Source organism: Dreissena polymorpha, chromosome 5 (assembly GCF_020536995.1).
Source record: "Dreissena polymorpha isolate Duluth1 chromosome 5, UMN_Dpol_1.0, whole genome shotgun sequence".
Classification (NCBI taxonomy): domain Eukaryota; kingdom Metazoa; phylum Mollusca; class Bivalvia; order Myida; family Dreissenidae; genus Dreissena; species Dreissena polymorpha.
Window position 1 is genome coordinate 77534995 of NC_068359.1, and position 15521 is coordinate 77550515.

Sequence of the window (15521 nt, forward strand, 5' to 3'; positions counted from 1 at the left end):
ATGCAACCTGATTATTGAAGTCCTCAAAATATAGGTACATCATCAATTGTACATTTGAATGTGTTTACTATTTAACAATCAAAAGACGTGATTATCCCTGCCCGCCATTATTTTAACGACTTTGTTTGAGGCCCAATAAACAATAAACAATGTCAATATATCTAACCTCAAGCCCGATTAATTTTGGAGAAGAAAGGTTTGTAACATGTTTCTTATGGTTACTATGTAAGCCATTACTCTAGTCATTTTCTTTTAGTTGAAACATTTTAAAGTATATAGTAAATTATAATATGATTCATCGATAACCGTTTGATGATTGCCTAATCGAAACTTTAACGAAGGAAAATCAAACCAATTCAGGCTATTTTATAATGTACTTGTGATGATGTCTTTTCGTTCACTGTTTGATGTTTTGTTGTTCACAACTTGGAAAATCAATATTTGAATATTAGGTTAGCACTGCTTAAATATGTATTTCTGCGGAGGACGGGCTGTCCGTTCTGCTTGAATGCTTCGCTACAGGCACATGTTCGTTAACTGCGCCATAAGTACCAACTTCCTGCAACGATTGATCAGAAAAGTCTATTGTTTCAGTATCCGACAAATCTTCGCCAATAATAAGATCTAACTGCCTGTTCATCCTGATCAAATTTGTTTGTTCGGATTCCAATTCATCTCCTCCTGAGATCTCATTGAGTGCATGTCGTTTTGCCTTTTCTGGTGCATCACAAAAGATGCCATAGTAGAGCTCTCGACGTACTTCGGTGTCCACTATACAGAACAAAATGAAATTAAAGAAGGCTTGAGAAGGGTCACCGATGGCTTGTAGATAAAGCAGAGCATAAACTGTTTCTGTTTGGTCAAACACAGATGCCATGAAGAACCGAATAGTACCCCAAATACGGAGTGCAAGCAATATTATCCAGATATAGAGGAATTTTATATCATCTGGTCGTAAATTAGGATTGCCTTGCGCCAATGATCTGTATCGTTGGTAAAGAAACTGTAAGACAAACATCGTTGTTTAAATGTCACAAGTTCACAAGTAAACACTTTATTGCCAAGAGCTATTTAGTCTCTTTATTCTCCCTTTATTATTGAATAAACAATAATAATGCGTTGAATGGGATTTATTACAGATGCAAATTTTGGTTGCAAATCGTAAAATAAACACGTACTGAAGAATGAGGTAATGTCTGCTTATATGATTTATACATACCAACTGTAGTTTATGAAGGACATAAAACGACGCTGTCAAAAGGTAGCATAATATCTCCCAACCTTTTCCAGCCACAAACATGTATATCAATGATGTTTCACGCGTGGATTGGCTCCATTTTATCCAACACCAAGGTCCAGTTCCAATCGGTTCCGTATTATCATCGTCTTGCCCTAGCATGTCTACGGACAATGCTACGATGACTATTATGGCTAAGTGAGAAAGCATACTTATTGGAAATCGGTCGCGTAAAAAATAGAATATCACCAAGATACGAGAATGACATTCATAATGATCAGACCCCCCCCCCGAGGATATTCCACATTTTATAAAGACACCCAGTGTGTCATAATTGCATGTCAGGCTAGAAAAACTGTATTTTTTAAATTCAGATTCTTTTTATGTTAACACAAGTCCGGATGGTATGGTTATTCTATTCAAATTTTTTGTTATGATAGACTTTCTCTTTATAATATCGGACTCAAAATAATGAAATACACATTAAAATAACGGCATTCTTACCAGGCACGAACCAGGACACCAAGTTTGACACGGTAATAAATCGTTGATCCGACATTCTTACTCTGTAGATTGATATGAACAAATACAGCGAAATCGCCACCGTAAGGTTGAACGACACTAGACTTGAATAGGTCGTCAGAGCACTTTGAAACACGCAGAATCTCTGCCAGTCGCATCTTGTCACACGAGGGTTATAGAAGGCAATGGCAGCCATGTAACCTATATATAAATATATAGAAAAATAATGCCCGTTTATGTGTGCGTTACGCTACTTAGCTAATTTGGCTTACGACGAATATCAATTATAAATATATGAATATTATGGTTTAACCATTATTTATTTCGTGAACCCTTATTAATATAAAAAGAACCAAGCTTCATATAATTCATCAGTTCCGATTTGAACGGAAGATACTGATACAACCCTACAGAGATCTTTTCTATTTATATTATTTTGCACGCAATTTATGTAACATCGTTAATTGTGACAAAAATATCGTTCGTCTCCATTTACATGATTTTGCACGCTATTTATGTAAAATTAATAATTGTGATAAAAATATCGTTTTGAGAGTAAGTCACCATGACTTGATGATAATAATAATATATGCCCTGTTAGCTCTGCTATTGTTGTACTTCTTTCATAATCCTAATCTTACCAGCTGGTGTGATGAAATCGGCGATGGTCAGGCAAGTCACCATTTTCCTGGTCGTATTTCGTATGCACGGAATGAAAATGTAGGTCATAACGATGAGAACTGCGCCTATCATTGACAATACACAGCTTACGGCAGAAACTATAGACAGATTTATATTTTCTTCTAGTGGTTTACTCCATGAAGCATTTGTTACATCACACAACGATCCGTTTAGTTTCCTATAAAAACAAATATAAAACCAAACAATTTACTCGATACTGTACCGATCATATACGACCATACACGAGTAAAATGCAACTATATGTAATATACAGGACCTGTAGATATGTACACTTTGCAAAATACTTTATAAAACTGTAACACATATTCAATAACTCGAGGTTTGTGTTTGAATGAAGCTTTTCTTTCGCTTATAACCGTCATTTTCGGATTCATAAACGTTGCAATTTGTTATCACATCGTTGATTGAAATATACTTACATAAGAATGTTGCACCGTGCATTGAATTACGCATCTTTTAACGAACAAACAAATCGTCTCAAAAGTCGTAATTCTATTACAATAAAAAAGGTTTTGTTTTTAAATTATGAGCTACACAGTACATGATATCTCTAATCTGTTTAATTAAGTTATGTGCTGAAATACTTCTATTCATACCATAATTAATAATATAATATATATGCGAAATTAACAAAATGTTGATGAATTATATTAATTACAGTAAATAAATTAGCATCACATAAAACGGAATTACATGTGCTATAATCTTATGTATCAACGTAAATAACAAACACTTACAGACTTTGTTCCATATCAACATCCATAACTGGATACGACATTTCCACTTTATACTTTGTGTGAACTATGACTTCTTTCAATGAGTCAAATGTTAATGCTAACTTCCGATTGTGCAAACGATCGCAAAACTCTGCTGCAACAATGCAGTTATCACTTGAATGTAAAAGTGTATCACGACATTTCGTTGTTCAGGAAGTGATAACAGCGTAATTGGTTTATCAGGTCGATAACAAAACGACAATTCGATCAACGTTTACTTTACCAACTCTACATCAAGATTGTTAGCGAGGCTGTTTTCGGACAAAACCCGAGGTATTGTCCGCCTTCCGCCGTTCTCCGGCGTCGTGCTAAAACCTTAACATTGGCTCTAAAATCAAAGTGCTTCCACCTACAACTTTGAAACTTCATATGTAAATGCACCTTTATGATTTCTACGCGCCACACCCATTTTGGGTCATTAGGTCAAAGGTCAAGGTCAATGCGACCTCTAAACAAAAAAAATCTGACAAGCTTTCACAGCCGAGCGTGGCACCCGTTATGCGGTGCTCTTGTTTTAAAGATGCATTTCTTCAAATTAATTGTAAAAATATTTAAAAAAAACTTTTAAAAATCAAGCTTAAAGAGACCGGAGAGTTCGGTCAAACTATGTTGTCTTATACTATTTTTACTACATATTATTGTTGTTCGTATTTAATGATTTAAAACAAATACAATGTGTCGAAGACAAGAAAAGCATTCAAACCTCGTTTGATGTCTGCATTGAATAAAGGTAGGGATTGCAAAACTATTCGAATATTCGAATATTCGATTGAATCGTCAGTATTCGAATGTCAGAGTTGGCATTCGAATATTCGCAAGTTTACTATTTCAATCGATTTTGTGCTTTTTAATTAATTACCCGCAAGTTGCTTACTATTTACAGCAACAATAATAACTAATTGCCAAAGCCGAAATCAAAAGGTATTAACATGTTTGATAAGACGCTTTTCGTGTCAAACTGATAACGTTCTCTTATCAGCGTCGATTGGGCAGTCGCAAAATACACACCCAATGAAAGGGCCTCAACTTGTGTTTGTCATTTTGCTGCCAATTAGGGCCTTAAAATGACTAGCGAACAATAGTTAAAATGGTGTGATCACAGTTTGAACAGCCATCTGCTGTTTGTGTGTACACACGATATTTTGATAAGAGCTGCATCAACCGCGAACATTCTCTGTGTTTTTGTATACAAATTGCAAGTAAGTCACGTAGCGAAACGAGATTACACATTACAGAAAAAACGAAATAATTATTATTATTATTTAACTAAATCGTGAAGTGAACTCGTTAAAACGTATGGAAATAAGACTATAATGCGAATTAAATTGATTTAAATCTCATACATAGTCTAGTCTTTTTTATTTTCATTAAACGAATCGTCCATTTTTTCAGAATATAATAATTACATTTTCGGGAAACGCTTCTAAAATTTAATACGCTTGTAGATTGGCCGTTAATTTTAAACATTTCGAAGTGCCCGATGCGCGCACATCCCGGAACGTGATTTACGCATGTTTAATTGTAATGCACCTGTCTCGATTGGACGTCAACTGCATTATAACTGTCAATAGAAACCTATCCGGCTGTTTACTCGACATTTTAGAAAAATGGCGGCCGAATGTGTTTATGAAATTCTTTCACACTTTAATCGTTAATTTAAGCAAGACTTTGATCTTGAAAATGGGTGTTGCGATTATACGGGATTATGAAGTACCCGGTAATCGATAGAGTCGTTAAAAGTCGTTTGCATGAGGTTATCGATAGAGTCGTGATAATACGTATGTATGGGGGAATCGATAGAGTCGGAATTATACGTATCTATTTTGGAAAGGGCTTATGCGAATATTCGAATATTCGATTTAATGGATTTGCGAGTATTCGAATTACGATATAGGTAGTCGATGCCATCCCTAAATAAAGGTATTGGTTTTCGAAGTTTTAACCGGTATTTAGGTCACACCATGCTTAATATCTTAACACTTGTTTAACAAAACAACTATAACAACAGAGCAGCATGTTTCAATAGATCACTGCTTGAGATGTGGTTTATTTATAGCTCGGGTTTTAAGCTCATTTATAAGACTTCGATTTTTTGCTCAAAAACAAGTTTGTATGTATTGTTGTGCACTGACCTGCGCAAGGTTGTGACACCGGGGTTTTGTTTCTTCACTTGACGTATGTTTAGTGTTGCTTTGTACGCATTGATGTGTTTAGTACTTGAATTGGTCACTTGCCTCATAGACGATTTGCTGTATGTCGTCTTATTGAAATGGGGAATATGAACAACATACACAAACATAATTCGTTTTAATTCGTTTTAATTAATAATGTTTTTTGTTACAAATATTGTCATACATGCGCCCTTTACATTGTATGACAATATATTTAAATATTAAGTAAAATATAGTTACTTAGCAAATGATTCTTTTCAATATCGGATAAATTATTTTTGTTTTTAGCAAGTCACTTTAATTACTCAAATCACGTTTCATTGCTATATAGCTTTCCCATTTATACATTAAGATTGTATTATATTTCACAGAAGTCTCTTTCGACAAAAAACACGTTACGTAACTTTCATGAAAAGAATAGTAAATAGTAAACACTCTCTCATTCTTCCTTAGCAAAATGTGACGATTATGTTACAACTCATTTTGGTAAACTAAATACTCAAAAGTAAGTCTTAATAAATATATATATGAGTATAATTAACTTACCATATGCCGCTCAAACAAATTCGTTTTTGTTTAAATTATCAAACAATACGCGGAAAAACACTAAACATTATAGAAAGTTATGTACATAATGAAAGTGGTCTAAAAACAATACGCTACAGTTATTTTTGAAACACAACACTAATTGTGCTTTATTATTAATTGAAAATCAATATAACATTTCAATATTATTGTTATTTGCTTTCGATAAATACATTTAAACATGTATGCATCGGCTTGTTTCGTTTTCAACAATTTAAAACGCAGAACAAATTGAATGGCTTTATCAGTACAGGCAAGATAGTAAACGATGTTAAGCATAAAACAATGATAAACGTATCAAGACCAAACAATAAAAAAGTATACAACAACCCTTTTTGAATACTAGATTGTGATCTCCGTAAATAAGATGACGTTTATCCTTAAAAACGATTTCCTATTTTTCATCAGCAGATTGTTGTTAAAACTTTAAATATGTTGACACAATCGTTGCACCTTTAAGGTATGTAAGGCACAACATAATTTATTGTTTGTGTTTTTAATTCTGTATCTGCAGCATTATTTAGAATTTTTGTAAAAATAAACTACACAAAGAGGAGTCACTCCAGATCAGGCGCAGACTTAAAACACTACAATTCCTTTAAAAACAAAACACTGCAAAGGCCATATTATAGCCTGACATTGTCACAATTAGATATACTACTTAAGCTTATAATACCGTTATGCTGCTATCTTATCAAAAAGGAGCAAAATTTAACAAGAAAGTAGTACAGAAAACTTTAAACGTACTTCAAATTATTTACAAAAATCTATCCTCGCACAAATTATCTTTACAAAAATCTATCATTTTACAAATTATCTTAACGAAAATATTTCATCTTACAAATTAACTTAGCGAAAATATATCATCTCACAAATCAACTGAACAAAACCCCCACAACGTTTTAATTGGAACAAGTAAGCGTGATGGTGGGGGTGGCGTAAGGGTGGAGTGAAAGGGGCGTGTGCTATTTCTAAATATGGCTATGCAAAGGCTATAACAAGACACATTGTGATCATAATTATTTTAGTGTAAAACACTAATTAATAATATCTAATGCGTAACAACTTATCACACGAACACTAATTATAAAACGTATATATTTGAGAAACGACAAAATGCCATTTTTTAAAACAATGTTCATGATTAAAATGGAATGTATTCTTTATACGAAAAATATTCATGTCATCGAAATAACACTAAATGATCAACACATAGCAGTTTGTTCAGTAATTAAGAGGCGTTTGTATCATGTACTATTAATTAAGCAAAATGTCTTTTGCGTGATTAAAATATGCAGCTACATTTTCTCCAAACGAAATCGGATTTTAATCCCGGTAAAGACTTAGCTTAGTATTGAACACGTACTTTACGTTGCGTTATAATTATGGAAGATTAGACCGAATCGTTCGGTGATATAAGTAAATTAATCGATTAATGTGTTCCTCCATTTTACGTATATCTATGATGTTTTCCTTTTCAACACAAACTTTAACCCTCATACATATGCGCGATATTCACATAAACGGAAATGCGAAACGATGCACTGAATATCACGTGCGTGCTAATCATTATCGATAATACATACTGTATTTATCAAATCGAAAGTGAACAGTAAATAAATAAAATTTACACATATCCAATTACTGAACTACAACGTACATAGAAGTACACTCTGTAGCAAACGTCTTAAGGAAATACTATTTCTTTTGTATTAAATGTTTTGTTGTTGTAGACACACATAGAGAATATTATGTGAGTTTATCATGCGAGGCTTAGAACCATGTTAGCGCGAGGCTTGCCGAGCGCTTCCGTGGTTCGATCCGAGCATGATAAACTTGATCGTTATCCAAAACTCACATTACATCCTATTTATCCTAATTCCTCCCTTTTTTCATTAATAATTATAAAATATCGCATTTTTTGACGATTGTATCTTTCCGTAGTTGACAAAAACATATTCTCCAATTTTTGGAAAAACCCAAACCGGATCTAAAAATAGCGATAGTATAAAGCTAAAGTTTATACGATCGTTGTTAAGCTATCGATTTTTCGTCTGGTAATAGGATAAAACACAATACACGTTTATCAAGTCAATCTTTATTCGACCAGTTGAAATCAGCACTATGTGTATACCTACATGTATATGTTCCTTATATAAAACCACGTTCGATTTACCACTTTACAACTAAATCAAAGCTAAACTTCTAAGTGTTATCGATCATATTACTTCTGCTTGGCTTGGAATTTTGTTTAGCAAGGGGGTATAGTTTTGGTCACACGAAGACAACTTACCTTGTAACATTGCTATTTCATTAAAGGACTTGTAAATTCAAAGCGATACATGCACGTACGTTTTGTGTTTTATTAGTATATCCAAGTTTTAAATGCAAATTTAAGATCTTAAACAGTCATATAATTTTTCAAAAATGTTCCGCATCAAACGATAAGGAGTTTAAATTAGAACTATAGTCGCAGTATGCAACACACATGAATAATGAACTGACCATAATTTTACTACAAAATAAATTCAACATTTGAATAAGTTTACCTTTGGTAAAGGAACGAAAAAACAATAGCTAATAAAAAATAGCTTTTAAATTGAGAGCTGACTTATACCATCAATAGTTTCTCGCTATGTACTTTCATTTATTTATCTACTTATAATATACAAAATACGATAAAATGTATACGAAACTGCTGTATTATTACATTTATTTTACAGATTTTGATTTTGGTTCGGTTACAAATTGTGTACCTCATTGACCATCTTTGAAAACTTTGTGTATTCATGGGCTTAAACCCTATTGTATGTTGAAACAAACGCTAAAGTCTTTTTAACCTCAAGCTCAATTAGTTATATAGAAGTTATTTTAGAGAATAAGTAGTCTAAAAACTTATTTTTAGGACAGACGAACATCATCCTTCATGCAAAGAACATGACTATTTAAAGCAGCATTTGTCTTGTGGATTTAGTTCAAATGAACTATCAAAATTTACAGCCATAAACAAATTGTGTTTTTTTTTCATGAAAATACTTCTCAGGTAAGTTTAATAATTTATTTTTTTTATTAAATATTAATGTAAATTAACTCCGTAAATGATCTTTTGTAAAGGATCGGACAAATGCAAACAAATACAATTTATTGTACTTTAGCAATGGATGTTTCATTATAGCCAGTACACAATGACTTGCACCATGTGTCAAAAATATTTATAGCATACGCCGAAAGGCATTAATATATTTTTATATATAAGACTCGAAAAAAATTTAAAAAAAAAAGGAGTTTGGGTCTTAAAATAGAAATGTTTACATAATATATTCTTTGACGTTGATTTCGTTGAAAGTCATCCTGTCTGAAACGTTGTAAGCACTTAAAGCAGTTTAAAAGCAAAATAGTAGAAAGGGCTATAACTAAACTGTAAATGACTTGTTTGAAAATGAGCTCTCTCTTGTTTTAACCGAGCCGTATTTTCGTTTTGAACCAGTGCCGTTGTAACTGGTGTCAATTTTTGAAAGGACTCCAGTTTGTTCATTTGAGCGAGATATCAAATTTTGAACTTCATGGTCGTTATCGGCATACGACTCTTCATAAAAGGAGGCATTCACGATTCGTTGCTGTTGTGTTACATCATTGTTGACGTCATTGTTACGCATTCTCACATAATCCTTTGTGATACATCTTTGGCACATCATTTGACGCACATCTCGGTCAAGCAAACAGAACAGAATGAAGTTCAAAAGCGCTTGTGACGGGTCAAAAAAGGCTTGAATGTACGAAAGCGATGTATCTATAACCTCTAAAGTTTTCGGTATTTCACCCTTAGAAGCAATCAGCATGAAGAAGCGTATGGTACCCCATGCTCGGATGGCCAACAATACCAACCAAACATACAGGAAGTTTCTGTCGTCGGCGCGAAGATCAGGGTTGATTTCGTTTAAGTGCTTGAATCTGTGGCGAAGGTACTGAAATTCGACAATGAAAATGCAAACCTTGCTAAAGGAGTTACAAATGGCTATATCACTTGTCTCCCTTAACTTTTGATCCTTTGTTAAACAATCACGATTGTAATTAAGTACAAACAGTAAATCATTTGTACAATAATTCCGCCTTGTAATGTATGATTGTCTTCATGATTGAGTCTTCAGGACATTTTTTTTAGTTTTGTGTGACAGAAGTCATTTTGAAATGTAACGGTCAAACAAGCTAACTAAAGACAAGCTAGATTTAAATTGTATAACTTTGTTTGAAACTGTAAACCTTAGTATTTGAAAAGTCGTAATTATTATTATTTAATGTATTTTATTTGCCGATTTAAAAAAATGTTCATCGAAGTACATGTGCTATTTATAATACTACATATCTGGATGACAATTGTTTTTAAACGTCAATCTTTATAAATAATTTTGACATGTTTTGAAACTAATGGGTAACGCTTCTCGTTCAAAAATAGATATACTCAACTAATAGGTCTTAGATTCAAAATACCAAATGCACACACCAGTTTAAATTTCAACAATACGTAAAATGTTGATGTCAGCAGATAACAGGCTAACTCCCAAACTTTTCCAGTTATCAACATATATATAATAGATTTCTGCAGATGCTGTTTTTCAAAGATAACCCAGCACAACGGTCCAATTTCTATGGAACGGTCGAACTCATTCCGACCCAGCATACCGTCTTCATATGCAATGGCGACGATAATGCCTGCCAATGAAAACATAAACAGCAAATGCATATGAATTGTACTGGGCACCCAATACAATAAAAGTATTCAAAGCATGGGCATACGACAATGTTGATCCCCTTAGAGTTGCGGATTGCTTCAGGTACTGTTGCCATTTTTTGTGACACGCTACGTAAGCGTATCTTTATTTATTGTATTAATTTACTTGGTGAAGCCTCTTCCCCCAAAAATATCAATTATTCCGTGAAGGGAAGGGGGTCTATTTAAAACGCATTAAGCTAGATCAGGTGACACATGTAGAAGATTTAATGGATGAAAAGCTTTGAAAATAGTTAAGTGATTGCCTGGTACTGTCCATGACACAACGTTGGATACGACAAGGACCCTGGTTGAAGACACTTCGCGCCTGTTGACCGCTGTGAACAAGTAGACAGCAATAGCTACAGTCAGAAAGAATGAGACCAGGCTTGAGTAGGTTGTTACAGCACTCTGTACCGTGCAAAACAGTTTTTCACTAACGTGGTCTCCGAAACCGTGCACCACAATCGAAGCCAAATATCCTGAAAAAAAAGGATTTTATTCTTTGTGATTTTTCTGTTTTGAAAGAACAATTCTTATTTGATAAACTTGTTTTTTAAACTTGAAATTAAAATAATTTTAACAAACATTCAAAATATTACATTTTTGCGAGAGGATAAATTACATTACTATTTAAATATTATGAACATCTGTGAACACGTCCCTTGAAATCTAAAAGACAATTATATTTTGTCCTCAGTCAACGATTGATATTAACCAAACAAAAGGACAGTTGATAAATATAAATGACGTACAAAGAGATAAATAGTATCCTCTAAAGGTATAAACTTCCTGGTTAAAACGTTGGTCGATATCACATTTCAAGATCTATAAATATAGGCGATACGATATTTTACCTGAAGTCTGTAGGAAGTCAGCTATAGTCAAGAATGTCATCAATTTTCTCGCCGTGTTTCGTATTCCCGGACAAAGTGCAAACGTCAGGAATATCCCGATGGCACCAAAGATGGACAGTCCACAACTCACAGCCGATACACATGATTGATTGAAACTCAAGCTGTTATTGGTTGCATTATCTTCCCTTGACATTGTTTCTGTTGATGTAAACAATCCTTGACCGCATCAAAGCTCTTAATTTAATCAAACACCATTTTGAATGTTTTGTGGATGAGCTATGTTGTATTTTGAACCAAAACTATAGCGTTCAAAAAACAAAATTTCATTGAACAGAAAACAAAAATAATTTCATAGTGAAGCACGCCATTTTGTCAAGTTTGTGTATTTTGGTATACTCAAAATACACCAGTAATCCTTATATAGGTGAGTGTAATTAGCTACCTTAAATTGCTCCCAAAGAGATTGTTATAATGTTTTATATAATGTGATGAAGCATCCTATAAGTAAAATTGGTACAGGAAGCAAACCGTTATGAACAATATTGTACTATATGTTATATTTAAAAGCAATTATAAAAACACATTATAATTATTTGACCAACAATATCACATATTCCATGAATGAATGTCATGCATTCATAAATGCATATTATATTAAAGTTATTATCTTCCGTTAATTATGTGAATCATTTATGGTAAGGTTTTTTTGTTTTCAACACATTTATATGCATTACGATTTAAGATGCTTTATCAATACACACACACAAGTAAACAATGGTAAACATAAAACATCCATAAACCATTCAGCAACAATGCATTTTCATAATCAAGTCCCAAACACGAACATGTTTAACGAGGTACTGTACATCGCAACGAAAGAAAATAACCGAGTACGTTGTTTACACGGTTAAGATTATTTACAACAGGTGGGTAGACACCCCACATATTGATTTAGACTCACGTGCATATAAGCTACCATAGATGGAAGTTAATAGTTCAAATTTCAAAATGCGGACAAATAACACTTCATTCTCCACGTTAGATTAAATTAGAGGAGTTGAAAGGGAGAAAACATTTAACTACAATTTCGTTCATGAAACACAATATAAGGCCATAAATATTCCCTTCATTTACTGCGGTACTTTATTCCAAATAAAGAAGTTCATAAAATATAAGTATACATGCTTGCCGTATTTAACGCCTCGGGGATTGTGTTTTTTGTTAATTTAGAAAGAATGCACAATAGACGTTTATGATGAACCTGATTTTGAAAATACGACATTTGCACTATTTGTATAAATATATGTGTAAACGTAATACAAACTAAATCCGATTTACCATGGCACTTACCAAACATCACTCAGAGTGTACCCGTTTACACACGAGTGGCATAATGAATGGTTCGTTTATATCATACTAAGTTACAATGAACATATAGAATAGTATGTAAGATTTGGATAAAGATCAAGTTTATCATGCAAGGCTTAGAACCGATGTAGTGCGAGGCTTGTCGAGCGCTAACACGGTTCGAGCCGAGCATGATAAAGCTGATATTTATCCAAAACTTACATAATATTCTATTTATCTTATTATTTGCTCCATTTTTCCATTAATAATTATCAAATATCGCATTTTTTGACGATCTTGTTTCCCGTAATTGACAAAAACAGATTCTCATTTTTTTTGAAAAAAACCCAAATCTGATCTAAAAATAGCGATAGTATAAAGCTCAAGTTTATACGATCGTTGTTATACTTTCGATTTTCCTCTGGTAATAGGATAAAAAACCGTGCTTCGAATGAAACATACATCGTTATTTCAGCATCGGACGCCGTACTTTGAATCGAGAATTGATTTTACGTTTTGAGTCGTATTATTATTATATACATTGTATTCAAATAACTATTTTTTTAAAAGTCATACCATTTTGCAAATATGTTCTGCATCAAAAGATAATTATTTTACAATAAAAATCTTGACACAATATGCAACTTGATTTATGAAGTGACCAAAATAAAGCTACATCATCAATCATTCATGGCAATGTGTTAACAATCAAACGACGTCAATATCCCTGCCCGCCATTCTTGTAATGCTTTTGTTTGACGCCCAATAAACAATTCAATATATCCAACCTCAAATTGTTTATCATGAGAACACTGCTCAGGTAAAATGTGTCTTCTATGAAATATCAAGGTAAATAATCTCCATAAATTATCTTTAAGAGCGGTTAATGTAAACCCAACACATACCAACATCATCACACATGAAAATAATCTTTTTCCGAGATAACAATTGTCCTCACAAATGCAAAGATACTAAATTAAGGAACATTCCAGCACCGCAATGTCTGATGTTATTCCTTTCTCATACCAAGACCATGGCCATGCAGCATATGCCCAATGCCCATTAAAATATATCCCCATACCTTGGCCTCCTGCACTGTCAGTAAATAGTTTCTCATCTTCATTTGAAACCCAAAAATTATTGTGAAACATTGCAATACCATTCTGATTTTTGAAAACTTCCAACCACATGACTAAATCAAGCCTTATTTCTCTGCTTACCCTCAAATGATGGTGAGGCTTTGTAAAACCACATATGCTATTTATAAGCCGTCTGCAAAATGGCCGCCCTCCTATAACTTCCCGAGAAGCTAAATTCAACGAACCAATCAAACTTTGCATTTCTTTAAGAATTGTCTTAATTTTATTGAGCACTGCCTCAATTTATCCCACAATTTCAAGGACTTTTTGGTGTGGTATACGAACGATCATATTAGTTGTATCAAGTTCCAAACCTAAGAACACCAGCACATCAGTGGGGCCCTCAGGTTTATCATCAGCCAAAGGCACAAACAATTCATTGACACATTCGATAAAGCAATTCATCGCTATTTCACAACTTAACCGGTCTTTAGTCTGCCTAAGAAATCGTCCAAGTAGTGAATTAAACGACCAACTGGCATTTCACTTTTGATGTGAGACTCCAGGAAGGTCGCAAATGTTTCAAAATGTCGACAGCTAATTGAACAACCATTGGCATATCTTTATTAACATAATATCTGTTCATGAACTGAAATCCTAATAACTCAATATCCTCCAATCTAACAGGAAGTAGTAGAAATGCATTCTTTAAATCCATTATGAATACTTTACAGTTTCTCCCAAAGTCATGTATTTATTTGTAAAGGAGCCAGTGACTTTAGGTCTGAATTAATGGAGTCTTGCTGAGCGGATTTGACTACTGTGGGCACCTCGTATGAACCGGGGTCTGAAACTTTGGGTAGCGAATCGAAATGAATGCCCTCAAGCTGATGGCAATGCTTGCTTTTTGAAGCAGGAAGAGGCTGGGTGACTGCCCCCGCAATTGGAACATGTATGGGAGAATCGACAAGTAGGCCAAGAGCAGGCGCCCTTATTGTAATCCAGACAAGGGTACGAGGAACCGACTCCTTGTCCCCTTGGCGTTTCAGTACTACTAGGGCCTGACACATCGTCCCCCGATAGCGAACAACGCCACCAGAGATCCGTGTTGATCTCAGCCCAGGATGCAGGGCTGACTTCCTGCCGTAGCCGGAACTGAATTTCATAGGAACGCCAAGCAAAACCAGCACGCTTGCTTGCTGCATCCCTGATATTATACATATATTTCAACAAATTGGGAGCCTCATGACTATGTGAAACAATATAGACGGACATAAAAATGATAAAAGCATCAGTCCATTGACTGATGCATTTGAATTTGGGACTTGTCCTCCTTCGGCCCTGTTTCGATGGTCCCATTTGGTCCTTGGTAAAGGATCCCCCACCAGAACAATAATCCTGCAACTCCGATGAACCTTTTAACATTAATGCTAAATTTACAAACTGCACCCGATTGTATAAACGCTGGTTAAAGTTA

At 34.0% G+C, this 15521-nt stretch overlaps 1 protein-coding gene across 1 annotated transcript; it reads right to left on the reverse strand.

The window, feature by feature from the left end:
* Positions 1 to 463: 463 nt before the first annotated feature.
* Positions 464 to 11848, reverse strand: LOC127831363 (uncharacterized). The gene is made up of 7 exons (XM_052356333.1): positions 11619 to 11848; positions 10976 to 11243; positions 3199 to 3351; positions 2401 to 2618; positions 1742 to 1960; positions 1220 to 1431; positions 464 to 1003 (listed from the first exon to the last, which is right to left on the reverse strand). The coding sequence occupies exons 1-7, from the start codon at positions 11809 to 11811 to the stop codon at positions 464 to 466; spliced, it is 1803 nt and encodes a 600-aa protein (XP_052212293.1). The 5' UTR covers positions 11812 to 11848.
* Between the last annotated feature and the right edge of the window lie 3673 nt (positions 11849 to 15521).

Bases quoted from the DNA above. Each gene is read 5' to 3' on its own strand.
- LOC127831363 (XM_052356333.1), bottom strand. From the start codon at position 11,811: ATGTCAAGGGAAGATAATGCAACCAATAACAGCTTGAGTTTCAATCAA. The intron at 2,619-3,198 runs GTAAGTGTTTGT...TTGTTTTTATAG, and splicing joins GTTGATATGGAACAAAGTCT to GAAACTAAACGGATCGTTGT. The intron at 1,961-2,400 runs GTAAGATTAGGA...ATTTATATATAG, and splicing joins CGATTTCATCACACCAGCTG to GTTACATGGCTGCCATTGCC.